At 43.7% G+C, this 18,498-nt stretch overlaps 1 protein-coding gene across 1 annotated transcript in view; it reads left to right on the top strand.

Moving 5' to 3' along the window:
* Positions 1 to 18,498, top strand: part of LOC149443513 (uncharacterized) — a 246,550-nt gene that overhangs the window by 126,851 nt on the left and 101,201 nt on the right. Inside the window, exons 11-17 of the mRNA XM_089655603.1 lie at positions 240 to 344; positions 1,345 to 1,437; positions 4,711 to 4,815; positions 5,814 to 5,906; positions 10,985 to 11,089; positions 12,089 to 12,181; positions 16,489 to 16,593. Coding sequence (XP_089511729.1) covers positions 240 to 344; positions 1,345 to 1,437; positions 4,711 to 4,815; positions 5,814 to 5,906; positions 10,985 to 11,089; positions 12,089 to 12,181; positions 16,489 to 16,593 — 699 coding nt within the window. The remainder of the gene's footprint in view (positions 1 to 239; positions 345 to 1,344; positions 1,438 to 4,710; positions 4,816 to 5,813; positions 5,907 to 10,984; positions 11,090 to 12,088; positions 12,182 to 16,488; positions 16,594 to 18,498) is intronic.

Below are 18,498 nucleotides of genomic sequence, written 5' to 3'. Positions count from 1 at the left end.
GCATGGTAATGACAAAAGACACTTTGCAAGGTACAGGTTGATCATGCTGAGTACTCTTCTAGGTACATGCAGAGCACTGTGAGCACATTGCCATAGTTTTGCTTAATTGCTAAGTTCACCTTTTAAAAAATAATAAGATAATAATAATAAAAACCGTATAATTTTCTCAGCTTGATAGAGATTGTTGGTGTGATGTTATTTAGTTAAGTCACTACATCCCTGTTTCCTGTTCCCTGCAGGACAAGAACCACAAGTCACTCCAATACAAGGCAACATTGCAAGCAACATTTCTCATACAGCCCCCAGCAGGCAATTAGGAGCAGCTCCTTCCCGTGAATCCAAGGGTAAGTCATGTTCTACACTCCACCACTACAACTCACATCTAGGGGCTGTGCAGATTACAGCAGTGCTCATTGGCTCAGGAGGCAGCAGGAGGCAGATCTGCTATAGTACGAGGGGCATTCAAGTCAAACCAGGACTTTTCATTTTCCAAGTATAAAAAGGGATGCTAACATGGTGGTAATACACGCAGTAGTAAGTGGCAAGCGTGTGCTATTACTGATAGGGGGCGCACATGTCGCGAGCCAGTCCAGAGACCGTTAATCAAGATGGCAGGTAACAGTGTTAGTGCGTGCATGGAACAGTGTGTGGTGATGACGTTTCTTGTGAATGAAGGCATAAAACCCTACAGTGAGACATTTGAATGGTGTAAAAGTTTAAAAAATGGCTGTACGTATGTCAGTGACAATCCCGGCTGTGGTGGTTCCCAGCTTACAGCAGTCATTCCTGTGAACATTCAGCTCGTGGAATGCCAGATCCTGGATAATCGATGCAAAACCTGTCGTGAAATTGCATAAGAGACGAATTTCAGCACGAAGTGAAACCGGCTGTCCTAGGATGGTTCAGGCGTACTGACAAATCTTTGTATGCTGAACCTTTCCAGGCATTAATTAAACACTGGGATAAGTGCATAAATATAGCATGGGAGTATGTTGAAAAATAAATGCAGTTTCCACTCCTTGAAATTTGTTCTTTTATTATATTAACTTAAAAGTCCCAGGTTGACCTGAACACTCCTCGTAGCTGTAGTTACCCCTTGGTTTCTCCCTCCTAGTAATGCACTCCCAGCCACCAACCATATGAGAAGAGTCTGGTTTTTTGCTCCGTAGGGTTGCAGAGACGGGCAGGACTTTGCCACCTTTGGTATTGCCAGCTTGGGAAAATGTCCCTCTATTGCTAATACGAAAACCGCTTCAAAATGTAAGATTTTCTCAGCCTGAAAGAGAGAGCTGGTGTGATGTTCTCTAGTTCAGTCACTGCCTCTCTCTTTCCTCTTCCCTGCAGAACCACAACCACAAGTCAGTCCTATACAAGGCAACATATCCCATACAGCTACCAGCAAGCAATTAGGAGTATCTCCTTCCCATGCATTGAAAGGTAAGTCATGTACTACACTAACCCACTACACATCACACCCTGGGGCTGTGCATCATTGATCTTCACTTTCTATAGTGTTCAGGGCAGTATACTGTAGGAAAGGAAACAATTGTACTTTTGAACCTCACAAATCTGTTCACTCATTATGACTAAGCACTCTTCTAGGTACTCACTAAGAGAAATGAGCAGCATACCAGGGACATGTTGAGCACAAATATTACACTCTACTGAGTACATGAAATTTACTGACAGGCAGGGCTTTTTTCTCAGAGAAAAGGTGCAGGAACTCATACCCCTTCCCTAGGTCACGCTTTTCTCCACTCCCGAACTGCCCTTAGAACTGCCCCCCCAAACCGCTCTTGTCTCCACTCCTACACACCTCTTAGCACTGCCACTTTAGAGAACAGAGAAAAAGTAAAGATTGGGGGCTATACAAGTAATTTTTATGGAATTTGTTAATAAGAATGCAATGCAGTAAATTGTTCAAAACATTAGAAAAATCTATTTTAACATTCTTGTTATATGTATCTTCTTTGCTTCTCTGCTTACTTCTCACATCAGAGACAACCCCTATATCCTGCAAAGAGACATCCCTTATATCTACCAAAGAGACATCCCCCATATCCAGGAAAGAAACATCTCCTATACCCTGCAAGAGACATCCCCTATATCCAGCAAAGAGACATCCCATATATCGTATTTGTCATTTGTTTATAATCATCTTTGCCGCTCTTAGGGTAATCTTTACCATAGGAATTATCTTTCATTATTGAAAGACGGCTCTGCATGTTCAATAGCCCCTCCCATTAGCCCCACAATTTAGCAGAGTGCCACTTTGAGTTTAATATCATAACCTCTAGTATCCCTGCCTACTTCTGCTGATACTTATTTAACCTTACGATACGGTACTTTTCCCTATACCATTAACCACTTGTTTATTTTGGTTTGCAGTATCACAAAGGTTAGCGTTAAACAAAATTTTCCTTACACACATTGTTCTGAACAGATCCGCTCACACATTCTTTGTGGTTTCTTCTTGTATTCTTTTCTTATTTCACCAGCATGGCTTACTCAAATTTAGAGTACCTCACATGTGTGCTGGGAGCGCGCAGGGCGCACGCTCTCAGCACAGATGTTTTTTGCTACATGAATGCAAATGTGCGGCCGCTCGGCATCTAGGCCCAGACGCCGGGAGGCCGCACATTTGCGTGCGGCCAGTGTGAAGGGGTTAAGGTTAATAAGGTTTCACGCTCTCTGAAACAATAACTATAACTATTAAGAATGGAACGAGACAGGGTTGTCCTCTATCTCCCCTTCTGTTCATTCTCAGTCTTTAACCTTTCATAGGGCTGGTTCAGCAAAATGAGGTGATTCATGGATTCCAAGTCAACAATGAGACTTTCAAAACTGCTACATACGCGGATGACCTGTTATTTTTCATATCTCAACCTCAAATTTCTGTACCTAACCTTCTGCGCTTACTCAACCATTATCTTTTTCTCTCAAACTTGAAACTAAACTACACTAAATCAGAGGCATTGAGTCTAACAGTAAACTCCTCCCTCGCCCTCATTAAGCAAAACTGCTCTTTCAGGTGGGTCCATACAGTCCTTAAATATCTGGGCATTTGGCTTACTCCATATCTAGATCACTTGTACACACAAAACTTTGTCCCCTTACTACGCAATATTCAGAAAGATCTCAAAATTTGGCACGCAAAAACTCTCTTGGTTTGGTCAGGCAGCCATCATTAAAATGAATATTCTTTGTCACGATATGGGTCCCTGCCAGTCCCAGGTATTACTTTCTTGTTCCTAATCCCTCCTGGCCATAGGAAGAGCTTCCTCCAATTAGTATTCACTCCTGTGTGCCAAAGGCCCCCAGCTGTAATTAACTCGCCCCTCCACAAAAGGTCCCAAATTCAATTAGTGTAGACATCCCTAATTAGTACCTTACTTTTGTATTAATGTATTTCCCCCCCCCCCCCTAATTATCCTGCCCAACCAGTCCTTTCTGTGTACAGCTATAAATTAAATTACTGTAGTTCCATTCTCTTCATTGTCACCTGCTAATGACCCCCTCTGCCTCTCGTCCTACTCAGGGGGTTTAAGAGGCCAGTGCTGGTCTCTCTTGTTGTGCCATTCTGCTGGGCAACCACTGAGGGGTCCAGCTGGACTCTAGTGGCCCCCCCGGATTTGCCTGAGCTCCATTAGAGGAAGGGGGATCCCAGAAGCTACATCAGCCCTGCCTGGAACGCTGTTTGGTGGCAATGTCCACGGCTTGTACCATTTTGGGATAAAGTGCACAAGTTGATCTACTCTATTACTGAGACTGCATTACCCTTAACCCCTGAATGTTGTCTCTTCCATATTTCTGAGTGCTCATTGAAATCGTACAAGCAATCCTTGGTTCGGCACCTTTTGAATGCGGCTAAGTCCTTAATCCCCATGGCATTGGAAGACCACTCATACCCCCTTGATTCAAGATTGGATAAGAGAGGTCAATGTCATTCAGGAATTAGAAAGGACATTGACTATGACTGATGACATGGTTGCCAGATTTCACAAATTATGGTTCAGTTGTTATGTTTTCACCTTCTCAGAAACATATAAAGGGCTGATGGGCGAGTAGCATCTCTATTTTTTGGTGTGCGTACCAAGCGTACCAAGTGGATACTTGGTACTTCTTGTGGAGTTGGCTCTGTTTTTACGACTGCTGTCCTTTTTCTTTCTCTACTAAATTTTCATTCTTCTGTGCATGAACTTTCTCATGTCAGATTTGACGTTTGTACCTGCAACTTGTAAACAGTTCAATATGTAAATGCCTCATGTAGACCACTGATCAGATTGTACTACTGAGTTTTCTCAGAAACCAACATTTGTTACTATGTACTCCATGACTTCATAACATGCAAAGCTTTCTTGTGGCTCAATGATGTTTATATGTTCTGCTTTTTATGGATAAACGTCAATTGTTTTAAGCATATTGAGCACTCTGAGCAGATACACACAGAGAATAAAGAGTGTTTTCAGGGGCATGGTAATGACAAAAGACGCTTTGCAAGGTACAGGTTGATCATGCTGAGTACTCTTCTAGGTACATGCAGAGCACTGTGAGCACATTGCCATAGTTTTGCTTAATTGCTAAGTTCACCTTTTAAAAAATAATAAGATAATAATAATAAAAACCGTATAATTTTCTCAGCTTGATAGAGATTGTTGGTGTGATGTTATTTAGTTAAGTCACTACATCCCTGTTTCCTGTTCCCTGCAGGACAAGAACCACAAGTCACTCCAATACAAGGCAACATTGCAAGCAACATTTCTCATACAGCCCCCAGCAGGCAATTAGGAGCAGCTCCTTCCCGTGAATCCAAGGGTAAGTCATGTTCTACACTCCACCACTACAACTCACATCTAGGGGCTGTGCAGATTACAGCAGTGCTCATTGGCTCAGGAGGCAGCAGGAGGCAGATCTGCTATAGTACGAGGGGCATTCAAGTCAAACCAGGACTTTTCATTTTCCAAGTATAAAAAGGGATGCTAACATGGTGGTAATACACGCAGTAGTAAGTGGCAAGCGTGTGCTATTACTGATAGGGGGCGCACATGTCGCGAGCCAGTCCAGAGACCGTTAAAATGGCAGGTAACAGTGTTAGTGCGTGCATGGAACAGTGTGTGGTGATGACGTTTCTTGTGAATGAAGGTGTAAAACCCTACAGTGAGACATTTGAATGGTATAAAAGTTTAAAAAATGTCTGTACGTATGACAGTGACAATCCCGGCTGTGGTGGTTCCCAGCCTACAGCAATCATTCCTGGGAACATTCAGCTCGTGGAATGCCAGATCCTGGATAATCGATGCATAACCTGTCGTGAAATTGCATAAGAGACGAATTTCAGCACGAAGTGAAACCGGCTGTCCTAGGATGGTTCAGGCGTACTGACAAATCTTTGTATGCTGAACCTTTCCAGGCATTAATTAAACACTGGGATAGGTGCATAAATATAGCATGGGAGTATGTTGAAAAATAAATGCAGTTTCCACTCCTTGAAATTTGTTCTTTTATTATATTAACTTATAAAAGTCCCAGGTTGACCTGAACACTCCTCGTAGCTGTAGTTACCCCTTGGTTTATGCCTCCTAGTAATGCACTCCCAGCCACCAACCATATGAGAAGAGTCTGGTTTTTTGCTCCGTAGGGTTGCAGAGACGGGCAGGACTTTGCCACCTTTGGTATTGCCAGCTTGGGAAAATGTCCCTCTATTGTTAATACGAAAACCGCTTCAAAATTTAAGATTTTCTCAGCCTGAAAGAGAGAGCTGGTGTGATGTTCTCTAGTTCAGTCACTGCCTCTCTCTTTCCTCTTCCCTGCAGAACCACAACCACGAGTCAGTCCTAAACAAGGCAACATATCCCATACAGCTACCAGCAAGCAATTAGGAGTATCTCCTTCCCATGCATTGAAAGGTAAGTCATGTACTACACTAGCCCACTACACATCACACCCTGGGGCTGTGCATCATTGATCTTCACTTTCTATAGTGTTCAGGGTAATATACTGTAGGAAAGGAAACAATTGTACTTTTGAACCTCACAAATCTGTTCACTCATTATGACTAAGCACTCTTCTAGGTACTAAGAGAAATGAGCAGCATACCAGGGACATGTTGAGCACAAATATTACACAGAACCCTTAGGCCAAGGGGCCAGATTCCAAAATTGTCGAGCAAATATTTTATGAAAGCGTACCATTCCACTAATGCTTTAGTCAAGACTAAGGGGGTTACCATATTGATCAGTAGGGAGGCACAAATCGTGATTACAGAACAATCAATTGAGGGTAGATACGTCTTCTTGAAAGGCTCATGGGTGGGTACACCGATCACTTTGGCCAATGTCTTTTTCCCCAACTCAGCTCACATCTTCTTCTGTCAGCACATTGTGGATGAGCTCAAAGGGTTTGCAGTTGGCTGTTTGATTCTAGGGGGAGATTGCAATATTCCACTTAACCCTGCGTTTGACACTGGGACAACTTGTATCGCATATAAAAATCTCAAAAATGTTAAGCTACTTCTGAGATCTTTACTACTGATTGACACTTGGAGATCACTTAACCCCTCTGGCTGTGATTACACGTGCTATTCCCAACCACACAACCAATATGACAGGATTGATTACCTTTATTTCACAAAGAAACTTCCCTTTGTTGACTGACGCTAAGATTGGGATACAGTCTTTCTCAGACCATGCCCCAATATCCCTTAGTCTGACTCTCTCGGGTAAGACAGCTAAGACGTATAACTGGAGACTTAACCCAGCTTTGTTGACTGATATGGAAATTTTGACCGATATCACCAATACCATTAAGCAATATTTTGATATCAACAGGGTTATGGAAACTTCTCCTATTAGCATGTGGGAGGCACACAAATGTGTTGTTCACAGAGTTTCTATTAAGTGGGGTGCCCGACGGAAAAGGGAGCAGTCTAGGAGAATTGCGGAAATTTCCGCAAACATAGCGAAACTTGAATCCCAGCATAAACTATCCCTTGCTAATTCTATGGCGGCTGAGCTTCAGAAGGCGCGGTTGAAACTACAGGTCATCCTAGACACCAACTATAAGTGTTCCTTATTTTTCAAAAAGCGAGTCTACTATGAGGGAGCAAACAAAATTGGCATTTCTTGACCAGGCCTTTGCGAGAGGCTAAACTAAATGAAAATATACATGGAGTCAGGAACTAGAAAGAAACCTTGGAACATGATAGTAAAGTGATTGCCTCATTGTTTCATCAATATTACACCACCCTATATAACTTGCCCCCCATTCACACCCCCAAAGAACTTAAGGGAGAGAAATTTGACTTAATTAATGATTTTCTTAGGAAAAGTATATTGCCTTCCCTAAAACGTTCAGACATCAAACTGCTAGAATGCCCTATTGGGGAGATAGAAAGTTTAAAACCGGGAAAAACCCAGGCCCAGACGGATTGACATCACAATATTATAAGACTTTTAGCTCCCTACTCTCTACGCTTTTACTTCAGACATTCAACTCTTTGAGCATGCCTGTAAGGGACCTCCTGGCGGTACCTCTAGCACTCCACTGAATAGGCGTCCCCAGCGCACGGAATCTAAGTCCCAGGGTGCTTGTTCACCAGGGCCCCTGATGGTGGGGATGGACTTGGAGCTCCCCGAGACCAGGTCGTGACTACTGGGTGCGTCCGTCAGTGGTAGTAGTATGCGCCAAGGGCTCCCACGGGGTAGAGTCTGATGTGAGGAGGTCAGAAGACCCCACTGCAAGGGATGGATGGATGAGTAAGGTCAGACGGGCCGGGTCGGTAACAGAGAGGACGGCAAGGTACAAGGCAGCGGGCATAGAATGGTCGGGTCACACGCCAGGTCAGCAACAGCAGGTCAAATCCAATCAGGGCATTCAGGAGAGAGGTCAGGCAAAGCAGGGGTCAGAACAGGAGAAAGCAGCAAGGTCAGGTATAATCCGGGTCAAAACTTACAAAGGGTACAGGTTCACAGGTTCACAGGATGCAGGGAAGACCAGAAGGCACTGAATGACAGCTCAAGGCCATTTAAATATCCCGCCCTGCGCTGCCATTGGTGCCCAGCGGGCGGCCGCGGCTTCTACTGCGCATGCGCGAACTCGAACGCCGCGGCCGGCCCGGACCTAGTGCCAGTGTCCCTGCACAGGGCGGTGCACTGCGCCTGCGCCGGGACCATCGCGGCAGGGATCGAGGAGATCCCTGACAATGCCACAGCCTATACCTCCTTTTTCTCTTGCACATATCACTGTCATCCCCAGAACGGACAAAGACCCTGCTGAATGTACAAGTTACAGACCTATTTCCCTACTTAACACTGATATAAAATTGCTTATGAAAATACTGGTCACCCGGCTTAGACCTTATTTATCTGATATCATTAGACCAGAACAAGTTGGTTTAATGCCGGGTAGGGAAGCTCGTGATAATATTGTTAAGGCCCTTAACCTAATCCATAGGGCGAGTGCTAAGGGCTTCAAGGGTCTTCTCCTCTCTACCGATGCGGAGAAGGCATTCGATCGCGTGTCTTGGGACTTTGTTTGCTACGTGTGCTCATATTGGGCTGGAACCTAACATGTTGAATTGGATCACTGCTTTGTATCAGAATCCAACGGCTAATATTAACCCCTTTACGCCGGATCGTCCCGGCGTGAAGAGGAGTTCCTGCGCCGCTAGGTGGGTGGGTCGGGGCGTGGCTTGGTGTCGTGGCCTCCATGTCGTCACGTTACGGCCGGTCACATGATCAAGAAAGGTCCCACGCAGGGTGCACGCTCTCAGCACATATGTTTTTTGCTACATGAATGCAAATGTGCGGCCGCTCGGCATCTAGGCCCAGACGCCGGGAGGCCGCACATTTGCGTGCGGCCAGTGTGAAGGGGTTAAGGTTAATGGCACACTCTCTGAAACAATAACTATAACTATTAAGAATGGAACGAGACAGGGTTGCCCTCTATCTCTCCTTCTGTTCATTCTCAGTCTTTAACCTTTCATACGGCTGGTTCAGCAAAATGAGGTGATTCATGGATTCCAAGTCAACAAAGATACTTTCAAAACTGCTACATACGCGGATGACCTGTTATTTTTCATATCTCAACCTCAAATTTCTGTACCTAACCTTCTGCGCTTATTCAACCAATATCATTTTCTCTCAAACTTGAAACGAAACTACACTAATTCAGAGGCATTGAATCTAACAGTAAACTCCTCCCTCGCCCTCATTAAGCAAAACTGCTCTTTCAGGTGGGTCCATACAGTCCTTAAATATCTGGGCATTTGGCTTACTCCATATCTAGATGACTTGTACACACAAAACTTTACTTACTATGCAATATTCAGAAAGATCTCAAAATTTGGCATGCAAAAACTGTCTTGGTTTGGTAAGGCAGCCATCATTAAAATGAATATTCTTTGTCACGATATGGGTCCCTGCCAGTCCCAGGTATTACTTTCTTGTTCCTAATCCCTCCTGGCCATAAGAAGAGCTTCCTCCAATCAGTATTCACTCCTGTGTGCCAAAGGCCCCCAGCTGTAATTAACTCACCCCTCCACAAAAGGTCCCAAATTTAGGAAGAGCTTCCTCCAATCAGTATTCACTCCTGTGTGCCAAAGGCCCCTAGCTGTAATTAACTTGCCCCTCCACAAAAGGTCCCAAATTCAATTAGTGTAGACATCCCTAATTAGTACCTTACTTTTGTATTAATGTATTTCCCCCCCCCCCTAATTATCCTGCCCAACCAGTCCTTTCTGTGTACAGCTATAAATTAAATTACTGTAGTTCCATTCTCTTCATTGTCACCTGCTAATGACCCCTTCTGCCTCTCGTCCTCTTCAGGGGGTTTAAGAGGCCAGTGCTGGTCTCTCTTGTTGTGCCATTCTGCTGGGCAACCACTGAGGGGTCCAGCTGGACTCTAGTGGCCCCCCCGGATTTGCCTGAGCTCCATTAGAGAAAGGGGGATCCCAGAAGCTACATCAGCCCTGCCTGGAATGCTGTTTGGTGGCAATGTCCACGGCTTGTACCATTTTGGGATAAAGTGCACAAGTTGATCTACTCTATTACTGAGACTGCATTACCCTTAACCCCTGAATGTTGTCTCCTCCATATTTCTGAGTGCTCATTGAAATCGTACAAGCAATCCTTGGTTCGGCACCTTTTGAATGCGGCTAAGTCCTTAATCTCCATGGCATTGGAAGACCACTCATACCCCCTTGATTCAAGATTGGATACGAGAGGTCAATGTCATTCAGGAATTAGAAAGGACATTGACTATGACTGATGACATGGTTGCCAGATTTCACAAATTATGGTCCAGTTGTTATGTTTTCACCTTCTCAGAAACATATAAAGGGCTGATGGGCGAGTAGCATCTCTCTTTTTTCGTGTGCGTACCAAGTGGATACTTGGTACTTCTTGCGTAGTTGGCTCTGTTTTTACGACTGCTGTCCTTTTTCTTTCTCTACTAAATTTTCATTCTTCTGTGCATGAACTTTCTCATGTCAGATTTGACGTTTGTACCTGCAACTTGTAAACAGTTCAATATGTAAATGCCTCATGTAGACCACTGATCGGACTGTACTACTGAGTTTTCTCAGAAACCAACATTTGTTACTATGTACTACATGACATCATAACATGCAAAGCTTTCTTGTGGCTCAATGATGTTTATATGTTCTGCTTTTTATGGATAAACGTCAATTGTTTTAAGCATATTGAGCACTCTGAGCAGATATACACAGAGAATAAAGAGTGTTTTCAGGGGCATGGTAATGACAAAAGACACTTTGCAAGGTACAGGTTGATCATGCTGAGTACTCTTCTAGGTACATGCAGAGCACTGTGAGCACATTGCCATAGTTTTGCTTAATTGCTAAGTTCACCTTTTAAAAAATAATAAGATAATAATAAAAACCATATAATTTTCTCCGCTTGATAGAGATTGTTGGTGTGATGTTATTTAGTTAAGTCACTACATCCCTGTTTCCTGTTCCCTGCAGGACAAGAACCACAAGTCACTCCAATGCAAGGCAACATTGCAAGCAACATTTCTCATACAGCCCCCAGCAAGCAATTAGGAGCAGCTCCTTCCCGTGAATCCAAGGGTAAGTCATGTTCTACACTCCACCACTACAACTCACATCTAGGGGCTGTGCAGATTACAGCAGTGCTCATTGGCTCAGGAGGCAGCAGGAGGCAGATCTGCTATAGTACGAGGGGCATTCAAGTCAAACCAGGACTTTTCATTTTCCAAGTATAAAAAGGGATGCTAACATGGTGGTAATACATGCAGTAGTAAGTGGCAAGCGTGTGCTATTACTGATAGGGGGGCGCACATGTCGCGAGCCAGTCCAGAGACCGTTAATCAAGATGGCAGGTAACAGTGTTAGTGCGTGCATGGAACAGTGTGTGGTGATGACGTTTCTTGTGAAGGCATAAAACCCTACAGTGAGACAATTGAATGGTGTAAAAGTTTAAAAAATGGCTGTACGTATGTCAGTGACAATCCCAGCTGTGGTGGTTCCCAGCCTACAGCAGTCATTCCTGTGAACATTCAGCTCGTGGAATGCCAGATCCTGGATAATCGATGCATAACCTGTCGTGAAATTGCATAAAAGACGAATTTCAGCACAAAGTGAAACCGGCTGTCCTAGGATGGTTCAGGCGTACTGACAAATCTTTGTATGCTGAACCTTTCCAGGCATTAATTAAACACTGGGATAAGTGCATAAATATAGCATGGGAGTATGTTGAAAAATAAACGCAGTTTCCACTCCTTGAAATTTGTTCTTTTATTATATTAACTTATAAAAGTCCCAGGTTGACCTGAACACTCCTCGTAGCTGTAGTTACCCCTTGGTTTATGCCTCCTAGTAATGCACTCCCAGCCACCAACCATATGAGAAGAGTCTGGTTTTTTGCTCCGTAGGGTTGCAGAGACGGGCAGGACTTTGCCACCTTTGGTATTGCCAGCTTGGGAAAATGTCCCTCTATTGCTAATACGAAAACCGCTTCAAAATTTAAGATTTTCTCAGCCTGAAAGAGAGAGCTGGTGTGATGTTCTCTAGTTCAGTCACTGCCTCTCTCTTTCCTCTTCCCTGCAGAACCACAACCACAAGTCAGTCCTATACAAGGCAACATATCCCATACAGCTACCAGCAAGCAATTAGGAGTATCTCCTTCCCATGCATTGAAAGGTAAGTCATGTACTACACTAACCCACTACACATCACACCCTGGGGCTGTGCATCATTGATCTTCACTTTCTATAGTGTTCAGGGCAATATACTGTAGGAAAGGAAACAATTGTACTTTTGAACCTCACAAATCTGTTCACTCATTATGACTAAGCACTCTTCTAGGTACTAAGAGAAATGAGCAGCATACCAGGGACATGTTGAGCACAAATATTACACAGAACCCTTAGGCCAAGGGGCCAGATTCCAAAATTGTCGAGCAAATATTTTATGAAAGCATACCATTCCACTAATGCTTTAGTCAAGACTAAGGGGGTTACCATATTGATCAGAAGGGAGGCACAAATCGTGATTACAGAACAATCAATTGAGGGTAGATACGTCTTCTTGAAAGGCTCATGGGTGGGTACACCGATCACTTTGGCCAATGTCTTTTTCCCCAACTCAGCTCACATCTTCTTCTGTCAGCACATTGTGGATGAGCTCAAAGGGTTTGCAGTTGGCTGTTTGATTCTAGGGGGAGATTGCAATATTCCACTTAACCCTGCGTTTGACACTGGGACAACTTGTATCGCATATAAAAATCTCAAAAATGTTAAGCTACTTCTGAGATCTTTACTACTGATTGACACTTGGAGATCACTTAACCCCTCTGGCTGTGATTACACGTGCTATTCCCAACCACACAACCAATATGACAGTATTGATTACCTTTATTTCACAAAGAAACTTCCCTTTGTTGACTGATGCTAAGATTGGGATACAGTCTTTCTCAGACCATGCCCCAATATCCCTTAGTCTGACTCTCTCGGGTAAGACAGCTAAGACGTATAACTGGAGACTTAACCCAGCTTTGTTGACTGATATGGAAATTTTGACCGATATCACCAATACCATTAAGCAATATTTTGATATCAACAGGGTTATGGAAACTTCTCCTATTAGCATGTGGGAGGCACACAAATGTGTTGTTCACAAAGTTTCTATTAAGTGGGGTGCCCGACGGAAAAGGGAGCAGTCTAGGAGAATTGCGGAAATTTCCGCAAACTTAGAGAAACTTGAATCCCAGCATAAACTATCCCTTGCTAATTCTATGGCGGCTGAGCTTCAGAAGGCGCGGTTGAAACTACAGGTCATCCTAGACACCAACTATAAGTGTTCCTTATTTTTCAAAAAGCGAGTCTACTATGAGGGAGCAAACAAAATTGGCATTTCTTGGCCAGGCCTTTGCGAGAGGCTAAACTAAATGAAAATATACATGGAGTCAGGAACTAGAAAGAAACCTTGGAACATGATAGTAAAGTGATTGCCTCATTGTTTCATCAATATTACACCACCCTGTATAACTTGCCCCCCATTCACACCCCCAAAGAACTTAAGGGAGAGAAATTTGACTTAATTAATGATTTTCTTAGGAAAAGTATATTGCCTTCCCTAAAACGTTCAGACATCAAACTGCTAGAATGCCCTATTGGGGAGATAGAAAGTTTAAAACCGAGAAAAACCCAGGCCCAGACGGATTGACATCACAATATTATAAGACTTTTAGCTCCCTACTCTCTACGCTTTTACTTCAGACATTCAACTCTTTGAGCATGCCACAGCCTATACCTCCTTTTTCTCTTGCACATATCACTGTCATCCCCAGAACGGACAAAGACCCTGCTGAATGTACAAGTTACAGACCTATTTCCCTACTTAACACTGATATAAAATTGCTTATGAAAATACTGGTCACCCGGCTTAGACCTTATTTATCTGATATCATTAGACCAGAACAAGTTGGTTTTATGCCGGGTAGGGAAGCTCGTGATAATATTGTTAAGGCCCTTAACCTAATCCATAGGGCGAGTGCTAAGGGCTTCAAGGGTCTTCTCCTCTCTACCGATGCGGAGAAGGCATTCGATCGCGTGTCTTGGGACTTTGTTTGCTACGTGTGCTCATATTGGGCTGGAACCTAACATGTTGAATTGGATCACTGCTTTGTATCAGAATCCAACGGTTAATATTAACCCCTTTACGCCGGATCGTCCCGGCGTGAAGAGGAGTTCCTGCACCGCTAGGTGGGTGGGTCGGGGCTTGGCTTGGTATCATGTGGCCTCCGTGACGTCACGTTTCGGCCGGTCACATGATAAAGAAAGGTCCCACGCAGGGCGCACGCTCTCAGCACATATGTTTTTTGCTGCATGAATGCAAATGTGCGGCCGCTCGGCATCTAGGCCCAGACGCCGGGAGGCCGCACATTTGCGTGCGGCCAGTGTGAAGGGGTTAAGGTTAATAAGGTTTCACGCTCTCTGAAACAATAACTATAACTATTAAGAATGGAACGAGACAGGGTTGTCCTCTATCTCCCCTTCTGTTCGTTCTCAGTCTTTAACCTTTCATACGGCTGATTCAGCAAAATGAGGTGATTCATGGATTCCAAGTCAACAATGAGACTTTCAAAACTGCAAATTACGCGGATGACCTGTTATTTTTCATATCTCAACTTCAAATTTCTGTACCTAACCTTCTGCGCTTATTCAACCATTATCTTTTTCTTTCAAACTTGAAACTAAACTACACTAATTCAGAGGCATTGAATCTAACAGTAAACTCCTCCCTCGCCCTCATTAAGCAAAACTGCTCTTTCAGGTGGGTCCATACAGTCCTTAAATATCTGGGCATTTGGCTTACTCCATATCTAGATGACTTGTACACATAAAACTTTACTTACTACGCAATATTCAGAAAGATCTCAAAATTTGGCATGCAAAAACTGTCTTGGTTTGGTCAGGCAGCCATCATTAAAATGAATATTCTTTGTCACGATATGGGTCCCTGCCAGTCCCAGGTATTACTTTCTTGTTCCTAATCCCTCCTGGCCATAGGAAGAGCTTCCTCCAATTAGTTTTTACTCCTGTGTGCCAAAGGCCCCTAGCTGTAATTAACTCGCCCCTCCACAAAAGGTCCCAAATTCAATTAGTGTAGACATCCCTAATTAGTACCTTACTTTTGTATTAATGTATTTCCCCCCCCCCCTAATTATCCTGCCCAACCAGTCCTTTCTGTGTACAGCTATAAATTAAATTACTGTAGTTCCATTCTCTTCATTGTCACCTGCTAATGACCCCTTCTGCCTCTCGTCCTCTTCAGGGGGTTTAAGAGGCCAGTGCTGGTCTCTCTTGTTGTGCCATTCTGCTGGGCAACCACTGAGGGGTCCAGCTGGACTCTAGTGGCCCCCCCGGATTTGCCTGAGCTCCATTAGAGGAAGGGGGATCCCAGAAGCTACATCAGCCCTGCCTGGAACGCTGTTTGGTGGCAATGTCCACGGCTTGTACCATTTTGGGATAAAGTGCACAAGTTGATCTACTCTATTACTGAGACTGCATTACCCTTAACCCCTGAATGTTGTCTCCTCCATATTTCTGAGTGCTCATTGAAATCGTACAAGCAATCCTTGGTTCGGCACCTTTTGAATGCGGCTAAGTCCTTAATCTCCATGGCATTGGAAGACCACTCATACCCCCTTGATTCAAGATTGGATACGAGAGGTCAATGTCATTCAGGAATTAGAAAGGACATTGACTATGACTGATGACATGGTTGCCAGATTTCACAAATTATGGTCCAGTTGTTATGTTTTCACCTTCTCAGAAACATATAAAGTGCTGATGGGCGAGTAGCATCTCTCTTTTTTGGTGTGAGTACCAAGCGTACCAAGTGGATACTTGGTACTTCTTGCGGAGTTGGCTCTGTTTTTACGACTGCTGTCCTTTTTCTTTCTCTACTAAATTTTCATTCTTCTGTGCATGAACTTTCTCATGTCAGATTTGACGTTTGTACCTGCAACTTGTAAACAGTTCAATATGTAAATGCCTCATGTAGACCACTGATCGGACTGTACTACTGAGTTTTCTCAGAAACCAACATTTGTTACTATGTACTACATGACTTCATAACATGCAAAGCTTTCTTGTGGCTCAATGATGTTTATATGTTCTGCTTTTTATGGATAAACGTCAATTGTTTTAAGCATATTGAGCACTCTGAGCAGATATACACAGAGAATAAAGAGTGTTTTCAGGGGCATGGTAATGACAAAAGACACTTTGCAAGGTACGGGTTGATCATGCTGAGCACTCTTCTAGGTACATGCAGAGCACTGTGAGCACATTGCCATAGTTTTGCTTAATTGCTAAGTTCACCTTTTAAAAAATAATAAGATAATAATAATAAAAACCATATAATTTTCTCAGCTTGATAGAGATTGTTGGTGTGATGTTATTTAGTTAAGTCACTACATCCCTGTTTCCTGTTCCCTGCAGGACAAGAACCACAAGTCACTCCAACACAAGGCAACATTGCAAGCAACATTTCTCATACAGCCCCCAGCAGGCAATTAGGAGCAGCTCCTTCCCGTGAATCCAAGGGTAAGTCATGTTCTACACTCCACCACTACAACTCACATCTAGGGGCTGTGCAGATTACAGCAGTGCTCATTGGCTCAGGAGGCAGCAGGAGGCAGATCTGCTTTAGTATGAGGGGCATTCAAGTCAAACCAGGACTTTTCATTTTCCAAGTATAAAAAGGGATGCTAACATGGTGGTAATACACGCAGTAGTAAGTGGCAAGCGTGTGCTATTAGGGGGCGCACATGTCGCGAGCCAGTCCAGAGACCGTTAATCAAGATGGCAGGTAACAGTGTTAGTGCGTGCATGGAACAGTGTGTGGTGATGAAGTTTCTTGTGAATGAAGGCGTAAAACCCTACAGTGAGACATTTGAATGGCGTAAAAGTTTAAAAAATGGCTGTACGTATGTCAGTGACAATCCCGGCTGTGGTGGTTCCCAGCCTACAGCAGTCATTCCTGTGAACATTCAGCTCGTGGAATGCCAGATCCTGGATAATCGATGCAAAACCTGTCGTGAAATTGCATAAGAGACGAATTTCAGCACGAAGTGAAACCGGCTGTCCTAGGATGGTTCAGGCGTACTGACAAATCTTTGTATGCTGAACCTTTCCAGGCATTAATTAAACACTGGGATAAGTGCATAAATATAGCATGGGAGTATGTTGAAAAATAAACGCAGTTTCCACTCCTTGAAATTTGTTCTTTTATTATATTAACTTATAAAAGTCCCAGGTTGACCTGAACACTCCTCGTAGCTGTAGTTACCCCTTGGTTTATGCCTCCTAGTAATGCACTCCCAGCCACCAACCATATGAGAAGAGTCTGGTTTTTTGCTCCGTAGGGTTGCAGAGACGGGCAGGACTTTGCCACCTTTGGTATTGCCAGCTTGGGAAAATGTCCCTCTATTGTTAATACGAAAACCGCTTCAAAATTTAAGATTTTCTCAGCCTGAAAGAGAGAGCTGGTGTGATGTTCTCTAGTTCAGTCACTGCCTCTCTCTTTCCTCTTCCCTGCAGAACCGCAACCACAAGTCAGTCCTATACAAGGCAACATATCCCATACAGCTACCAGCAAGCAATTAGGAGTATCTCCTTCCCATGCATTGAAAGGTAAGTCATGTACTACACTAACCCACTACACATCACACCCTGGGGCTGTGCATCATTGATCTTCACTTTCTATAGTGTTCAGGGCAATATACTGTAGGAAAGGAAACAATTGTACTTTTGAACCTCACAAATCTGTTCACTCATTATGACTAAGCACTCTTCTAGGTACTCACTAAGAGAAATGAGCAGCATACCAGGGACATGTTGAGCACAAATATTACACAGAGCCCTTAGGCCAAGTGGGGTAGACGGTCCACCCCCCCCAGGAACATTATTTGCTGTATTGCCAATTTCCCTCTTAAGGAAGAAATCCTCAAAAAAGCCAGACAAAATGATCTCATTACTTTTAACAGCGATGAACTTGCCCTCTTTCAGGAATTATCCCCTATTACTTTGAAAAACAGAAGAGCATTACGCCCTCTACTGGCCGTTGTGCAGGAGAAGGGGATTCCTTATAGATGGTGGTTTCCTTTTGCTTTGCAAGCAACCCAGAATGGCAAACACTATCTGTTGAGACTGCCTGCAGTTATCAGGGGTTTCTGTGATGATCTCCAACTTCCATACGGAGAATTACTGGAATGGTATGAGGAATTTTGACTTCCATTAGCAGTTCCCGCCATTGAATCTACACCTCTGCAAACCCCTTCTAAATTACAGTACAGGAAAACCAGGCACCAGAAGTAGGCCGGTCTGGGCTCAAGCTTATCCTCACCGAAATCTAAGCTGTTCAGAGCTAGAGAGGATTTAGATGATACCTGACTGTGATTAGTTGATTTTATCTTTTTTTTCCTCCTTTACAGTCCTTGCTACTCTTTT

Source organism: Staurois parvus, unplaced genomic scaffold (assembly GCF_062004578.1).
Source record: "Staurois parvus isolate SC_StPar_1 unplaced genomic scaffold, SC_StPar_1.0 ptg000854l, whole genome shotgun sequence".
Taxonomy (NCBI): domain Eukaryota; kingdom Metazoa; phylum Chordata; class Amphibia; order Anura; family Ranidae; genus Staurois; species Staurois parvus.
This window is presented reverse-complemented; position numbering and strand designations above follow the sequence as displayed.